The sequence below is a fragment of the Panthera uncia genome, chromosome B1 (genome assembly GCF_023721935.1).
Source record: "Panthera uncia isolate 11264 chromosome B1, Puncia_PCG_1.0, whole genome shotgun sequence".
Lineage (NCBI taxonomy): Eukaryota > Metazoa > Chordata > Mammalia > Carnivora > Felidae > Panthera > Panthera uncia.
Window position 1 is genome coordinate 114,123,496 of NC_064811.1, and position 17,855 is coordinate 114,141,350.

Here is a 17,855-nt window from a genome sequence, read left to right on the forward strand (position 1 = left end):
CTTTAAAAATGCCTATACTGTCTTTATGCTTTTTAAAACTCAACATAAATCTTTAAGACTTTCATATGGTTGGAATTTAATTTTACACAGCAATATCTATTGCCTCTCAGAGTTGAGCACATCCCCAATCTTTGATACTGTGATGATACATTCAAGACATATTAAATTCCAACGGGAACATCAAAACCTTTCTGATGGTTTGGCAAATTGCCTGAAATGTGGTGGACCAGTTCTATGAGTTCACGTACGATTGGAACGTACACACACAACTAATTTTTAAATAGACTCCCAACAGTTTGAATTTTAATGTGTCAATACCCAAACTCAGCTTTGAGTATGTTCTGATGTTTTAGTAGGTACCAAAAGAAAGAAACAAGGATGCTAAGCTGACTTTCACAAATGAGACTTCTTCAGTCACTCCAATAAGAATAACTTAACCATCTCTTTTGCCTGAATATTTATCTACTGGTAAGTGGCAAATTTGATACATGTATGACAGGAAGAGAAATAATTTGAATGACCAATACAGTTATAAATCTCCTCTGCTACATACCAAGAAAGAAGTAAATGATAAATGAGTAACAACGTGAATAACCTGTAAGAATTTGGAGAGAGCCAGTTCTAATCATCCTATAAACAAGTGTTTAAAAGGAAGATTTATTAAGCAACAGATTTAGTGTTGAAAGAGAATTTTGGAAGATGATTCCACTAATAGAAGTTTATCACTGAAGAACATTTAAAGGAATCAAATGGGGCCAAAGGGATTAAACACTCATGATTGGATAAAAGAACCTCCTTGGTTTAAGTGTTTTTGGTTGCTTCAGTCTGAAGAGAGGCATGGTACCAAAGAGGAGGAAATACAAACTTGAGAGGTTAAATTGTTATGATAGCACCAGACAATCGTGCTTTCGCTGAGATTACATTACCTGTAACAGGAACAGGAGTGAAAAGCGACAATCTTGCACTAATAGCCTGTGGATCTGGAAAGCCATAGTAAGTGGAGAAGACTGGAGAAACAAGGAGTCTGAAACACGGAATGCTTACTATACAGACAATATACAAAGGTTTTGTGCTTAATATAATATTGCATTTTATTTACTTCACATTATTTAAACATTGATTTCCACCTCTGCTTCCTAAATGACTATTGCTGCTTTAAATTAAGAACACTGAAGTTATGGAAATCTTAAGGATAATACATACTGAAAGGAAGTGAATTTGAAAAAAAAATGTTTTTAAATGTGGTTAGCATTTGTGTATGTAATCTACTGAAAAATAAACTGAAATTTCCCTTGTAATTGCATTCCCTCCTATAAAGGAAAATGTGCCTTTCAAAGACATAATACATGTATTTGATGTGGTACCCATTTGAGATTTAAAATATCTGAGTGTAGCCTCTTTTAGGCTATTTAACTTTCTTCGTATTTCAATTCCCTGCTAGTAAACCAAGGAGGATAATATTTTCACCTCTTGGAAACATTGTAAGGTACATTTTTTTTTTTTTTTTTTGGATTCAACTTAATACAAAATGTTCTGAGAAATTTTTTTTTTCATTTGAAAAATGTTCATGTAGTTACTATTTGATTATTCTTTTTTCTTTATGCTTCAAATGCATTTAAATATTTTAATCTACTGGGAAAATCACAGGTCTCAAATTATTCCTTTTCCATTGCATTTCCCTTGTTCACCAAGCTGAATGTTCCCTCTTTATCATTCAAAACTCAACACTGAATTACCTTCTCATGAAGGACACGCCTCATGCAAAACTTTTGAATGTATATGTAGGAACAGGGTTCTGATTTATGGACAGTTCTTAAGCTTTACTTTAATTTTCCTTTTATTTTCATTGACAGCAAAATTTTCTGGAGAGTACAATCAAGATAGTGTATTCATAGAAATAACATTAACAGAAGCTTGGTCATAAATGAGAACAGTCATAATAACGGTCTCCTTCACCAAGGCATTCCACACAGAGAGATAACAGCACAATAATTAAAGAATTTGTCGTTCATCACACAACAGATACAAAAGAATCGCAATAACAAAATCATAATTTTAAAAAACGTTCTTATACTAAAAATAAAAGCAAAAATATGAGATCATGCACTGGAGACAAAAGCTAAAAGTGAATAGTTATAGCAAAAACATTGCAAAACATAAAAATGTTCAAGTATCGTGAGAGGACAGGGGAAGATTCAAACAAAACAGTTTCAGAATAAATCAATTCCATTTACTACCCTAGGAGGGACACTGACACCATGGTCTTTGTCCACAAATACTTTAGGCTGTTAGAATACATACCGTTACCCATTTAAAGGACAGATTCCATTTTCTTGGAGCGTGTCTACTGTTACAAGGATGGAATGAAATTCATTGTTTCCCTTGGTTACAAATAGACACTAATACTTCAGGAGAAATATTCTCGAGTATAGGCCAGTGTGATGCCTTGGAACAGTAGGGGCCTGGGGCGTGGGGGAGGGTTGGGAAGCATTGACTCTAGCCCTATTTTTTTCATCATGGTCTGTGAAAGATACTTCATAGTCCTGAAATGAAATTTCACCCCATGTCTCAATTTTGCTGAAATTGAACCATCAGAACTAGCAGAGAGCAGTAAAAATAATAATTAAGTGGCTGACGTTGTCATTGATGCTTCTTTTTTAAAAAAGTATCGAAAAAAGAAACTGGATCACTTAACGAAACTAAGAATTGCATAATGCTTCAGTGGGGTTGTTCATACAGCAACAGCAAATTCTTCCCCCAACAGAACTCATCTACACAGTGCCTTTACACTTTGTGGTCGAAGACTATATCATATTTGAACAGTGGCTACTTTCTACATGATTAGGAAAGACATGTTTGTCATGGGAGTAAAAAAATAAAATTTGTCTGTTAAATTACACATAAATATAAGGTACAAATGTATTTTTAAAATACAGATTAAAATAATCACACTTGCATCGTGTACATACGAAAATACAGTATTCAATATTCAATATACACAGACACATTTATGATAAATGCAACTATTTGGCAATGCCAGTTCTCTCAGGGTTTTCTCTGTCCCCGATTTCCATACACACGGAAACAAGAATGCTTCGCTAGCATCTCCTAGCTCTGGCGAACGTCTTGAAGCAGTTTGTTAATCTCCGCCACCAGCTCGCTGGCATCCATGAGTTCGTGTTTCCCGTCGTTGAGATGGTTGAGCACATTATCAAAATCATCTTCTTCATAGTTTTCGGGGATCTCCTCCATGGCCGGCAGCCACTTGGAAGAAGGCTGCACACTGGAGTGAGTTCCAAGTGGGGGCCCCGAGTTGTTGGCGGGATTCTGAAAATGTGTACTAGCTGCCCAGGCTGCCACGCCTTGCGGGTAACCCGAAGTCTTGGCTGGCAAAGGCGCCTTCCGCCGTTCCAGAGAGTTGGAGCGATCCACCTCGGGACACTCGGAGCAGGTGTCCAGGGAAGGGGGTAGGAGGCGCTGGAACACGCTGCTCATTTCCGAGAGCAGAGAGGACGTGCTGGTGTCCCCGGAGTCCTCCTCGTTTGGGGAGTCCTTCCCAAAGGTGGAGAAACTCTTCTTCTTCTCACCAGAATCTGCAGGCTGGGCGTCGTCCTCAAGACTCTGATGGGGGTGCTGCTGCTGCTGGGGTTGTGCTGGGAATTCTTCCCCCGGGATGAACATGTTACTCCTGTAGTCAGAGGACGGCGAGGGCAGAGGAGGCATCCAGCACTGGTCAGAGTGTCCCAGGACCCTGCACTCCTCCGTGCAAAGCCTCATAGCTACACCCAAGGAAGACAACAGGGATTCATCGTCATGCTTAGCTTATCTCAAAATGGTAGAAAAGAATGCAAGTTTAGTCTTAAAAAAAACAGGACACCGTTTTAAACTACTACCGTGATGATACCCGTTATTTTACACATTAAATGGACTACAGTTACGGCTTTAATCTGAGTATCAGTTAAATGGACCTCTTTCCCCCCCCCTGTTTATCAAAGAACAAAAGGAAGATTATGACTCACATACTTCTCAGGATTATTATTTCTGCTACTCAAGTAATGAGAAAATGGATTTATAACTTACACATGAGGATGACTGAAAAGGAGCGAAGGTATGGGTGGTGGGATATTTGCTGGATATAAATTCTAAAATCCTCAGAGCTGTACGGTGAAATCTGTGATTTTGGAATGCCACCAGATTAATTTTTGAGCAACACCTATGAGTAGCCTTCTGGATATTGGGGTCTATCTGACCAACTTTACTTTTAATGGAGGCATTGGGAATATAACAAGCTATCAGGTCATTATACTTAGTAAATTCTCTCAAAGGTATTTTGGATTATTTATTGATTTGTTACTTAAAATAGCAGTGCAAACTGTCCTCAACTACTGGACACCTATAGTTACTCTATTCAGAAGTCTTCTTTTAAAGGTTTGGAATTCAAATAGATGGAAAAGTCATCAAAATGTAAAAAAGAATATAAAAAATCCATTGGTTAGTTCTTCCAGTTGTTTTAATGTCTGATTGGAATTTGAGTGGCCATGCTCATAGAAAATAATAGATGATATTAGAAAAGCAGAAAATAAAGAGGAGAAAAATTTCTAAATTTGACAAAGGCAATAACTAAACTACAATAATAATAATGAAGGAATGCAAATAATAAATGCTATTAGAAAAGCAGAAAATAAAGAGGAGAAAAATTTCTAAATTGACAAGTGCAATAACTAAACTACAATAAAAGGAACGATGAAGGATGCAGAAATGTAAAACATACTTCACAAATCACTTATCTCTTTCAGTGACAATTATGTCTCTTCGGCATCATGATTTTGCTTTAGAGCAAGTGACAATGCAGAAAATGCAAAGTAATTATCTTACATTTGAATGAAACTGGATTGATAATCAACCTTAGCTATCTAGCCAGAGCTTATTCTTTAGATCTGGCTATTTAAGCAAGGTTTCTCTTCTTCCCAAATTATTGCTAAAAAGGATGACACTTGAACGATGTCAAAGCCCTTATCAGGAGAAGCAAGTAGTGTCTTGTGTTTATTGTTGTATCCCTAGCACCAGGTAAAATGTCTGCATGGAATAAGAATGCACTATGTATTTTCTAATCATCAGGGCAATGCAAATCCAAACCACAATGAGATATCACTTCAAATCTGTCAGGATAACTACTACAAAAAAAATAATAACAAGTGTCGGCAAGGATGTGGAGAAATTCGAATACTTGTCCACTATTGCCAAGAACACAAAATGGTGCAGTCACTATGGAAAACAATATGGAAGTTCTTCAAAAAAATCACAAGGATAACTATCATATTATCCAGCAGACCCACTTCTGAATACTTATCCAAAAGAATTGAATTCAGGATCTCAAAGAGCTATTAACACTCCCTTGTTCACCGCAGCACTATTCACAATAGCCACCGTGGGAAGACAACCCGAATGCCTACCAGCAGATGAATGGATAAAGAAAACACAGTATTTGCATACAGTGGAATATTATTGAGCCTTAAAAAAAGAAGGAAATTCTGCAATATGTGACAACATGGATGAACCTTGAGGACATTCTACTTAGTGAAATAAACCAGCCATAGGACAAATATGGCATGATTCCATGTATATAAGGTGTCTAAAATGAACAAATATATAGAATCCAAGAGTGAAATGGTGTTTGCTAAAAGGTGCATGTGCAGGGGGGTGAGAAAATGGGGAACTGCCAAACAATGGGCATAAAGTTTTGGTTGACCATAATGAAAAAGTTCTAGAGATCTGCTATACAACATTGTACCTATAGTTAAGAATGCTGTATTCTACAATTAAATATTTTTAAGAGGGTACGTCTCATGTTAAGTGTTCTTATGCAGTAAAATAAAATTTTAAAAAAGATTGATATGCAGAAAAAGAAAGGCGAAGAGTAAATGTTTCCTCTCAGAAAAAAAGAGAAATAAAGGACTTTGTTAAAAGGGGTGGAAGTCCCTCCCCTTCACCACTAAACCTTCGAGATAATTTGGTTTTATACCTCATCAATTCTGGACCTCATTCCTTAACAGAGAAGGGATAATCTGTGGAACAAAATCGAGAACAAGTGTTCTGAAGGAGAAAAAGGTCTGATTGGTAGGAAAACTAGAAATACATAGAAAGTAGAAAAAATGCAGAAACAGCAGAACTAACTATGGGTAAAAGGAAGGGCAAACACCCAGAATCCTTGTGTGATTTTGCCATGAAGAAAGCATACTCTTTCAGCATATCATTTCCTATTTAAATTTAAATAAAGATGGATGATTTAAGAAGAAAAGCATGTTTAGATTTACTGACGGCATGGCATGCATTTTTACTGCTGAGAAATAATTACTATTGTTCATCATTTATGTGGACAAAACCAAAAGGAGTTGAAAGTAACTGGAATGCCTTAATAGCACTGAGGTTTTCTCAGCAGTGAAATAGCTATCAAAGTGGTAATGAAGTTTTTTCCCTAATTCCCTGGGTCTCTGAAAATGGAAAGGAGACCCGTCTCTCTTGTCTTACACGCATCCTGTTGGAAGGACCGGAAACAGGTCTGATGATACCTTTCATTTGTTTTCTGGCCTTTGACCCTGTGGGAAGGACTTAATTTTTTGATTATTTGATTGTCTTTGTTTTCTTTTAATATTTAATGACAGTGGGGGAAAACGGAAAAATTACATAGGCTTCTAAGAATCCCGAGTATGATCAACTTTCTAGAGACCCGAATATAATGAACATGCAACCAAAAATACAATCTGGATGATTCAAATGATGGTATATGTCCACAGGTAATTTTGTTTACAGGAATTTTTTAAAACAGGGAATGCCATTTTAATGAAACAATAAATAAATGGAACCCTGAGTATTAAATAATACATTAACATAATTTTTTTTAAATTCCGAAAATAGGAAAAATTGAAGAAGACAGGCTAATAGAGAGAATATTGGCAAAAATAGAGATAAGAAGGTAGTGGCACAGAATAGATCATTTCTGTTTCAGTGATATGTTCAACCTTTTCCCTGGAGACCCAGCTATTTAAAAACATTCTCAGTGTACATATAATTCAGAGCCACAGAGGTCTCATACCACACCCAGTAAGTCAGAACTTACTGGCAAGTGGTACATATGGATAATCTTTCTGTCTCTCCTTGAAACCTGCCAGGTGGTTACATTTCCCCTGGGAAGGGGAAGGCTTGAGGGAGCAGACAACTCTTCTTTCCCACTATATGTCTTCCAATTTTGTGACTTACCTATACTTTTTAGGTAGGACTCGACGTAAGAAGAAGAAACGAAAAGTAGGTGCCGAACTTCCATCAAGTCATGAGTTACTGAATAACCAATCAGTTATCTAGTCAGAGCCTGCCATATGTGGAGTGCCATGATAGATCCTTGTCCTCAAATGGTTTCAGATCTAGTTCTGAGTCTAGTGTAAGAAATGAGGCTCCAGATGCCCAGTTTAAGTGCCAGCCTATATGATGCTAAAGGCATGTCAAGAAAAGGAAAAAAAAAGAGGCAAAGCGGAGACTAAAGTAGTTAAAGACACAAACTGTGAGAGATGAACAGGATTCGGATAGACACAGTGAAGAGAAGCCAGTTGGTTTTTTTTTTTTTTTTTTTTTTTTTTTTTTCAGATAGAAAGGCAACATGAACAAAGGATGGACGTGGAAAGATGGTTCTGACTATTGCAAAAGATACGAAACAGTCAGGAGTGGATTTTATTGGCCTTGGAATGCCAAGGGAAGTAGTTTTATTAGGTGTTGCTGGGCAACAAAAGTCAATAACTGATTTTAAACCAAAAAGACTTTAAATTAAAATGTTCTGAAAAAGTTGTTCAAGCTGCATAAGAGAAATATTTGACAAAGGGAGGAGGTGCTAGAGAGTGAACCTCAGCTTGTATGCTGGGCCAGTAAACGGGCCCTGGAAGAATAGCCAGGACCCGGATACCAGCCATGACGATGGACAGAACTTGGAATTAGAGAAAAATGTCGGAGTAAAGTAATCACCAATGGCAGATTAACGAAAAGTGGAATGAGCTCGGCAAAGGAGTTTCACAAGAAACAAAATCAAAAGGCCTTTATAAATCACACTGGTGCCGCTAAGACATTGGAAAAATGGAGATTCTGCAAGTAGTTCAAGATTTTGCACTGTAGCGCAAAGTTGAATGAGTAAGGAAGAAAGCATGTTGACAAACATGAGCTAACGGACAAGAATGCTTGCTGATTTTACTGCTCAGAATGCAGGATATTTCTGTGGGAATTAATAGAATGAATGACCAGAAATGACCTTGTTGGCAGGCAATGCAACATAACATAATCTATATTTGATCACAGTTTAATGCAGAAAACCAGTTGGAATAAGACACTTAAGTCCTAAAAATACACATGCTTTCAAAAACTGCACTGATTTCTGTTAATGGCATTCAGATGTGGACTTACATTTTTTTTTTTTTTCCTACTTGGCCTGTTTCCTGGGAATATAAGTTTACAAAGCATGAGCTGCCAGAAAGAATAATAAACCAGAAAATGGGTGAAGTATCATCAGAAGGATGGTCATAATTAAAGTAGCTCTGCACAGATACTCAGTATACATGTAACTTTCTACACCAGCCAGACATGAAGAAAGCTTAAAATATTTTATAAGTCGCTGGGAATATCCTGGTGCTCTATGCCACCTGAATGCTTTCCCCACATGGAGGCAGGTAGATAGTAAGAAAGAAATGTATCTACAGTGAAACAACATCATACACCAGCAATATAACTCTCCCACCACACGCCCAGAGTAAGTATGACTGTGCAAATATGGAATGTTTTGAAAGGGTTGTCTGTATACTGAGCGGTATCATTGTTGATAATATAAAAGCCAAACTCCTAACTTTGAACGAAATGTTAACTTAGAAGGAGCCTAAAGCCACTCACTAAATAAGACTCACTATTACCTAGACTGTATATCTACCCATTGTTTCCTCAATGTCTTTATTAACATGCATTTTTATTTTATTTTTTAATGCAAGCATTAGATAATTCTCCTGCCATGAACATGTCTGGTGTTGGTAACTTTGAAAGAATGAAAGAGAAGTCCTGCCTTTTTCTAAAACAGGTCAGCTAATATAATTATACAATTTCAGAATTCAAAAGGACTTTAGATATCATTTAGGCCCACAAATAGAAAAGTTATCTCAATAGGGAAAGTTATTTTCCTCTTAGCTATATCAATAAATTATAATTTCAGGGGCGCCTGGTGGGGGGGAGGTCCGTTGGGTAAGTTTCTGACTTCGGCTCAGGTCATTATCCCACAGTTTGTGGGTTCGAGCCCCATATTGGGCCTAGAGACTGCTTCAGATTCTGTGTCTCCCTCTCTCTCTGCCCCTCCCCCACTCACACTCGTCTCTCTGTCTCTCTGTCTCTCTCTCTCTCTAATAAATAGTTAATTTTTTTTAATTTAAATGAATAGGTTTCACACAATTTAAAAAGAACTTACATAATGAAATACTGATGTTATGCCCACTGTACCACTTTTCATTTGAGAAATCACATTATTCAACATTGAGGACCAATATTCAAAATTAGGGTTCCATCAACATCATGGAACCATAGAAATTTAGCCAGCCAGCCCTTTCCTTTCATTGGTAAAAATAATAAAACTGATTCTCTTTGAGCAAGTTTTCTGAGGCTGTATGTATCCCACTGGATTTTCAGAGATTCATTTTCTTCCTTGAAATAGGGAGTCTCTGAATGAAACAAAGAAACAAAGACACCACTGTGCAAATATTGGTTCTTATGTACATTGTAGCCCTAATGCCAGCAGAAGTCCTTTCCACACACTCATCCTGCCACAGATACGATATCTATGACTGTAATAACATAATGAAATAGGCAGCATTTAATCACTTCGTAGAGGATCGTTAGACTTCAGAATATAGGAATAAATCCATTACTAAACTTATTTTTTAAAAACCTGTTGCTTCATTACTCTTAATAGGTTGGTATTTAAGAGTATGGGATTGGTTCAAATCTCACCTCTACCATGTACAAACTGCCTGATTTGGGATACATTTTTGGATGGAACTCAGATGGCAATTAGTTTTGCTCTGCCTTTCTTTAATTTATCAAATGGCAGGCACTTGATTAACACTCAGCTGATCAAATTCAGTGGAGTTTAGGAATGTAAGTAGCCAGGGCGACGTTTTTATGTGTTCCTAAGAGTCGATTGAATATTACTGTCTCTGGTAACGGGGTTGCTGCAGTGATGTAGTCAGTGTTTACCCAGTTGGTTCAGACAGGTTCTACTGCACAGTCAGAGAGGGGGGACTCTACGGAAAACGTGGCTTTTAACTTCCCAGGGTCTCCTCCATCTGGCTACAGACTTAACATTTCCCTTGTAAACGCGTGTGCCTCTTCAACTACCGTGCGGATAGGAAATGAACGGTGGCAAAAATATTCTGTGCTTCCCACCTACAAAGCTGCATTCTTTGTCCTATTTTTGGTGATTGAAATGTACCATTCCCTAGTGTATTTTAATCTCTGATTCTGTGAGTGGGTTCCCATCACAGGAAATTTGTGTCTTCCAAATTATAGCCCAGTTCACCACCATGCACCAAAACAGGCCGTTTGAATAACAACAACCACCCAGTAATTTCATAGAGTTGCTCAAGAGTATCCTGTGGCAGCACTGGATGGGGGCAGGGAGAGGAAAGAAATAGTGTGGCTCTCTATCCCCCTCTCCCCACTCCTTCCTTCTTGTCCTGCTCCGCTCTCATGCTTACCCCTCCTCCACCAACTGCAGTGTCTGAAGTTTAAGAAAATAATTCTGAGGGGCTCCAGGTCATGTTCAATGCTAATAGTGTACAGATGACAGATACTTCAGTGCAAAGGACAAAGAAAAATGTAAGCATGGGAGAAACTGTGCAGTCCATGGGTGTAACAGATCTGAAAGTAAGAATTTACCGTCTATCACCACCCTCTTACCTGCTGGAATTCTTCCATCTGTAAGGAACAGGTCACTGAATCCTTCACCCAGCAGCCTGTCTATTGGTGAATCTCGCCCCAAATCATAATCACTGTCTCCTGCTTCACTGTCACCACGGCCACTGTCTTTCAAGCTAAATTTGTCCATGTCTTGGAGGGCATATCTAGAAAGATAAATCAGGGAAAGTATGGTTTTTACTCTTTAGCATTCACGCCATTAGAGACTCAATAGGTAACAGGGGGATAATTCATACCTATAACTCCTGGAATATTTGTTTCCTCGAAAACTTGGCCTTGGTTGATATTGCCCCTGGTGAAGCATTGAAAGAAGCTGGGAGACCTGCTGGAAACCAAACACACAGAACTGATTTCTGGAAACAAACCCCCTAATACTCACGAGCTTAAGCAAGGAAAAACAGTTGCTCACTGCTTTTCATCCTGATGAATTGAACATGTTATCTCTGTTTTAAAGATTTACACATGCTGGAATGTGGCAGACGATGCAGCCAGGCACCACACACAACTGAATACATCCCGGAGAGGCTTGAATGATCTCATACACTGCTTTTTTTTTTTTTTTTTTTTTTTTGAAAGAGAACTCCTTTATAAATAATAGACTGAGTTCCTTTATGTTTTAGTTCAGGTTAAAGAGATCCATTATAAAAATACATGGAAAATATTGTAAGATGCAACAATCTAGCACATGCAGTTAAAATAAGGTCAGAAAAAATTCAAAAGTTGAACAAATACAACATGCATTCAGATGGGATTCTGGAGGCCTCGGGTTTTTGCTGGTGCTGTTGTTGTTATCTTTTGGCTTTTTTTTTTTTTTTTTTTTTTTTTTTTCTGAGTAGAAGCCACAACTGTGAGAATGAAACAAGTCCCTTTATTTGTGGCTTCCAGTATCTTAATCTGGGAAGGAAGGATATTCTAATTAGATAGTCATTTGGGAGATTCACATTTATTTTTCAATACTATGCATCATACATGCAAGCCCATTCTTTAAGAAAAACAGAACAGCATGCTAAACTATGCATACTTGCTACATACAGGTGATGTACCTTGTATCCCATTTAATTCGGATATTGTTAGTATTGTTTACTGCTTAAAGGAGACACTTAAGAACTAGCACATACACAATCTCTGCACACTAGCAGCTGACCGTGTCAGTGAGTTGGTACAGAGTGCGATCTTACCTCAACGGCAGGAGTGGCATGGGTGAGTTCTAGTGAGAAATTCTCTGGCACGTGGTTGGATGAGATTGTCACCAAACTGTTGAGGGACTGGTGACTGTGGTGACTCTGCCGGCTGCCCATCTGCCCTCTTTCCAAGGTGGGGGATGAGGATGGAGACGATCTGTGATGAGATCTGATGGGCAGAGTGCCATTCATCGTAGGCACCAATGTGATGTCCCCTTTGTGAATCTGCCTGGATGGCCTTTTTGGGTGGTGCTGGTAAGTGGATTCTGCTACCCTGCAGTTGTAGGATCTAGTGTCTTTCTTTTCTCGGTTACACCTCGTTGCAAACAGCACCATGATAACCAACAACACTGCACAAATTGCTCCTAAGGAAATAATTATAACCATGGAGACATCCAAAGATGCCTGGCTGACTGAGGTCATTGCTGTACTTGTCACTGACTCTGCATATTCAAAGATCGTACACTTCAGAAGGACTTTGGTATGCAGCTGGGGATTGCCTTTGTCCTGGATGATGACTGAGAGCTCCCACTCGGTGTAGGAAACAGATTCCATGCTTACGTTGGTATGGATGTCACATGATCGTGGATCGATTAAAAAGATATTCTCCTCATTGCCTGCTATTATGGAGCAGCTGAGTTCAGCATTCACACCAGAGTCTCTGTCAATTGCCCTTATTCTTGTGACATGAAAGCCACTTTCAGCCCCTTTGGGTATGGAGATTTCTGCAGTATTATTGCGCAGAGCAGGCCCAATAACCACAGGGACGTTGTCATTTTCATCAATGATGGTGAGCACAACTGTGGTATTGCTTACTAGTTGCTTTGGACTTCCTCCGTCTCTTGCTTCAACCACGAAAGTGATCTGACTCACTTCCTCATGATCAAAGATTCTGAGGGCATAGATGGCTCCATTAGATGGGTCAATGGTGACATAGGTAGTTATGGAACTGCCCAGGATAAAACTCTCCAAAATGGTATATGTAACTTGCCCATTTTCTCCAAGATCAGGATCTGTGGCCGTAACGGTGGTGATATATGCCCCTGGCGAGTTATTCTCTGAGATTGCAAATTCATATCGACTTCTCTGGAAGTGGGGTGGATTGTCATTTATATCATTGATCTGAACAGTAAAATGTTTTACTGAAGAAAGACTGGGTGTCCCCTTGTCCTCAGCGATTACAGTCAAACTGTATTCAGATCTCTTTTCTCTATCCAGTGTGGCATTTGTCAAGATTAAATAATTGTTTTCATAAGTCTTCTGAAGTTTAAAGTGACCATGTCCGTGAAGCTTACAAACTATTTCTCCATTCAGCCCAGAATCCTTGTCCTGAACCCTGACCAAAGCAACAAATGTGTCAATGGGATCCCCCTCAAAAATATAAGATATTTCTTCTTTTCCAGGGGACATGAGGTTTATGTTGATTTCAGGTTTATTGTCATTAACATCCACAACCTTGATTATAATTTTGCAGTGAGCTGGGATTGAATTTGGGCCCAAATCTTGAGCCTGAACATCAATCTCATAGGATTTGGTGATTTCATAATCCACTTGCTTGAAAAGAGTCAAATGTCCTTTTTCTGAGTCAATTTTAAAAGTCTCTATAATTTTGGGAGACACATGACTGCTGAAGGAATATACAATTTTCCCATTAGCGCCCTCATCTGGATCTGTGGCGTTCAGGTCAAGGAGCAAAGTGCCAACGGGGGAGTTTTCTAAGAGTTGTATTACATAAGACTGCTGCTCAAAAGCAGGGCTGTTGTCGTTGGAGTCGGAAATGCTTATTTTTAGTATGGATGAGCCAGACCTCTGAGGCACCCCCATGTCTGAGGCAGTGAGCTGAAGCTCATAGCTTGACTTCAGCTCGCGATCCAGCTCTCTGACCACTATGAGTTCTGCATACTTGGCTCCATCGGTCCTGGTGCGAACCTCAATACTAAAAAAATCATTGGCAGAGAGAGAGTAGGTGTGGAGGGAATTTTCCCCAACATCTGGATCAAATGCACTGTCCAGGGGGATGCGCGTCCCCACGGCCGCGCTCTCGGATATCTCAATAGGTATGACAGATCTTGAGAACTGGGGAGCATTGTCATTGATATCCAGCACTTCGACTTCAATATGGAAAAGCTGCAGATGCTCGGTGGGTAGAGTGATCACATCAAACTCTATGGAGCAGTTCAAGTTTTTCTGGCACAGTTGTTCGCGGTCGATTTTAGCCCCTATGCTGATTTCTCCGTTATCCTCATTTACTACAAGGAGAGGAGAATTCCCCCTTTGCATGGCTCGGAAACGAACGGTGGAAGGATTAGGTAGCTTAACTAAAACATCAGCCACATCCTCTGATAGTCTTGCAATCACTGATCCAACCCTCTGCTCCTCATAAATCCTGTATTTCAAATTCTTGCCCAGCACATCGCAGTTGAAAGACACCGTCAGGAGTGCAAAAACAAATCTAAAGTGCATTTTAGCATTCATTTGGCACCTCGGTCAGTTTGGGAGACTCCTCACACAGACCAAGTTAAAACAGCAAAGCAATTCCCCTCAACTTCCTTTGGCAACTTAAAGCTAAGCTACGTTTGGTACTTGCCACTTGAAAGCGTCTCTTAATAACACAGCACAGCAATTAACAGCTCGCAAACTTTTGGTTTATACACACCGTGTCACGACTCGCAGCTCTTGTCGGCGCGGAGTCCGAGCCTTGCATTTGTCCTCTCCGCAGGCAGAAGAGGGTCACCTCCGCGCTTCCCTCCTTGTGTTGTCGGAATCCATCGATTGCAGGGTGCCGGCAGAGGCTGCAGTGAATCTTTCTCCAGCGATGCTCTCTCCCTTTCTCCGCGCGGCTGCAGACTAAACACCCGTGATTGCTGACTCCAGTCTAAAATCTGTACAACTTCACTCCAACTCAGACAAAGCTCTCTTGCCCGGCGTGTGTTGAATCGCTTCCAGCCAATCAGCGTGCTTCCAAATCAAAAGCTGATGGTGTCCCCAAAGCGAGGGCGGTCGCCGAGAGTGGAGGGTGGAGAGGGAGAGCGAGCGGCGAGGAGGAAGGCGGGGGCTTGGGGCGGGCGGGGGGTGGGGGGGGGGCGCGGCTGGGAGAGCCGGGAGGAGGGCCGGTTGGGGGCTGGGGGAGGAGGATGGGAGCCGCTCCTTCGCTCCGCTCCTCCCTTCCTCCTCCCCACGCCCCCCTCCTCCTCCCAGTCTACTGCATTCACTTTCTCTGAGCGTGCCACGACAAAGGGGAGCAAATTACAGAAGAAAAACTTTAAATCAACTTCTGGTCGCCTTTATTTAGTTGGCATCTTAAATTGTTCTGGTTTTCTTAATTGCCCTTTCTTCTTCCGCAAACATGTAATCATCTTGCTTTTCATAGTCTTTAAGTACTGGTTTAACTTGAAATACCTCTAAGTGCATTTTGTTGGTGAAGGAATTTAATAAAATTTGAAAACTTGCTTCTAATTATGCTTCTCAGCCCGCCCCCTTCCCCTCCCCCTCTGTAAATGCTTGGGTCTTTCTCCTGTGAGCACAGGCAGATTTTCTTGGGGCTCTGTTTTAAAGAACAGAACAAGTAAGGAGGTTTCATTTTCTGGTTTTCTTTCATCTTTATTCTTTGAAGATAAGAAAAGGGCTATTTTCCACTCTTGAATTCTCTTAATTAGCAAGATTTAAAGGAACACCTTAGGATTTGAAACTAATTACCGATATAGTTCTACCATCTATCACTTTTTTCTTTGAGTTGGGGCAAAATTGGCTATGATATTTCTTTGTCTTGTACTTCAAAAAATCCTATTTGCCTTCAGTAAAAGACATTTCATGCTTTAGCATGCCAGTTTCTACCAAAAGATTTTCTCTATACATGGTGAGCCTTCACAATGTAGACTGGGAGGGACCTGGACCCTGTAGTTTACAAGTCAAATTTTTATAATATATGCATTATTTATGAAAGCACTTTTCAGATATGTATTTTAAGAACCCAAAGCTTGTTTACATTGAAGAATAAAATGCCTGAGCTGAAAATTGCATTGTGTGTGCATCAGAATGCTGGGAAATGTCATGGGAGGCTTGTGCTTTATCCGGGTCACAGAAACTGATAGGGTATTCTTATTTGAAAATATGATTATTTATGATATTCTTTCTGCTCCACAATTTCTTTTAAGTTTATCATCACGGCTCTATTGCTGCTTTTTTCTTTCTTTCTTCTTCTTCTTCTGTGTGTGTGTGTGTGTGTGTGTGTGTGTGTGTGTGCCTCTTGCATTATTCCTCAGCTGTCTTCATCCACTTGCATATTTGCTGTTTCGCATAATCTCACTGTCACTTTTTTCCATTTATTTTCTCCCACTCTCTATTTTGCCCCCCAGAAACATATAAAAAAGGTAATTTTCTGATTTTTCCACTTTGCTTACTCTCAGCAGAGCTCAGCTAAAGTCACTAAGAAGGTTCCTTCCAAGAAAGAAAGCAGAGGACTCCCAGCGTGAACTCTCCTTCTTTTTAGGCATTCAAAAGCATTTTATAAGCCATTGTCTTTTTTCCCCCTCCAGAAACCAGCGCTGTGTGGCAAATTGTGCAGAATAGGAATGCCTATAATGAATGTATTTAGCACTGGGTCACGCTGATGAACATTCTGCCCCCATGAATAATACTGTTTTACAAGGTTGTAGCCCTTTCAAATTGCTGATCCCCAAACCCTATAAGCAAACTGGGAAGACTACCACAAGCTACTAGGACTTTAGAAACCCATAGCCATCTGGCCTGGATCTCTAACAAGCTGAGCCAATAATTATATCAATGCAGGCTTTAGCGAACCCCTTTGCAAACACCAAAAGAGCAAAGAAAGGAATTAGTGACTATTCAAAGTTGGGGTGAGAATTCAAAGGTAATCTCATTCCATTAGTTCTAGGAGAGTTTTCTTTGTGGATTTGATAAGTCTATCCCCAAAATCTCTAAGGGCCATGGACTTGATTACCTTAACGTAGAGGATACTTGTCCCCAACACTTAACAAGGAAAAATAAATTTAAAAATCTATCTTTTCTTTCTGACAATGAGTTTGAACCGAGTTAATCCTTGTCAAACCAGCTTCAGATTACCGCACTGAAGTATTTAGAATAGGTTGTAAATTAATATATATTGTACTCATAAAGAGTGTGTTTCTATGATCAGGTCTTGGAATTCTTTCATGGAGGATGGCTTTTTTTCACTTGTGATATCACTCTCATCAAGCACCATTTCATTTTCAGCTTACCAATCCATTCCTGAGAAGTTGTATATACCTACTTGATAGCCCTGGGCTTTTGATTTCTCCTTAGGATATACTCCTGTGTTTCCAAACTCATTTGCAAAAAGTACAAAATAGGAAAGAAATCTTGCACTTTTGATTAGCTTCAGCAGTTCAAAATGTCCTTATTTGGTAGCCCTGAAAAGAATGTACAAACAAAACAAAACAAAACAAAACAAAAAAAAAAAGACACTGCTCTCCTGTCATTTGCTATTTGTCAAACAGTTTGTATTAGGGGAGAAAAATGATAAACGTCTGTTAGTTGTCATCTAATGATGATTTGATTGAACTTTCTCTGTCTTCTAGAATTTTACAAGGTCATGAATAAGTAGTCATGAAGAAGTTTAGAGCCTCTAAAATGACATCTCAGATACCCAGAGAAGAAGCATTGAATGTTCCTTGAAGTCCATCCACC

General features: G+C 39.4%; 1 protein-coding gene across 1 annotated transcript; it reads right to left on the bottom strand.

The window, feature by feature from the left end:
- Nucleotides 1-1,646: 1,646 nt before the first annotated feature.
- PCDH18 (protocadherin 18) lies at nt 1,647-15,110 on the bottom strand. The gene is made up of 4 exons (XM_049631184.1): nt 12,168-15,110; nt 11,226-11,311; nt 10,972-11,135; nt 1,647-3,779 (listed from the first exon to the last, which is right to left on the bottom strand). Exons 1-4 carry the CDS (start codon nt 14,643-14,645, stop codon nt 3,109-3,111), a joined length of 3,399 nt encoding a protein of 1,132 aa, XP_049487141.1. The 5' UTR covers nt 14,646-15,110; the 3' UTR covers nt 1,647-3,108.
- Nucleotides 15,111-17,855: the final 2,745 nt, after the last annotated feature.

Coding starts and splice junctions, on each gene's coding strand:
- PCDH18 (XM_049631184.1), bottom strand. CDS start 14,645: ATGAATGCTAAAATGCACTTTAGATTTGTTTTTGCACTCCTGACGGTG. Junction 11,312..12,167: donor ATGCCACTCCTGCCGTTGAG/GTAAGATCGCAC, acceptor GGTTTCCAGCAG/GTCTCCCAGCTTCTTTCAAT. Junction 11,136..11,225: donor AAATATTCCAGGAGTTATAG/GTATGAATTATC, acceptor TTATCTTTCTAG/ATATGCCCTCCAAGACATGG.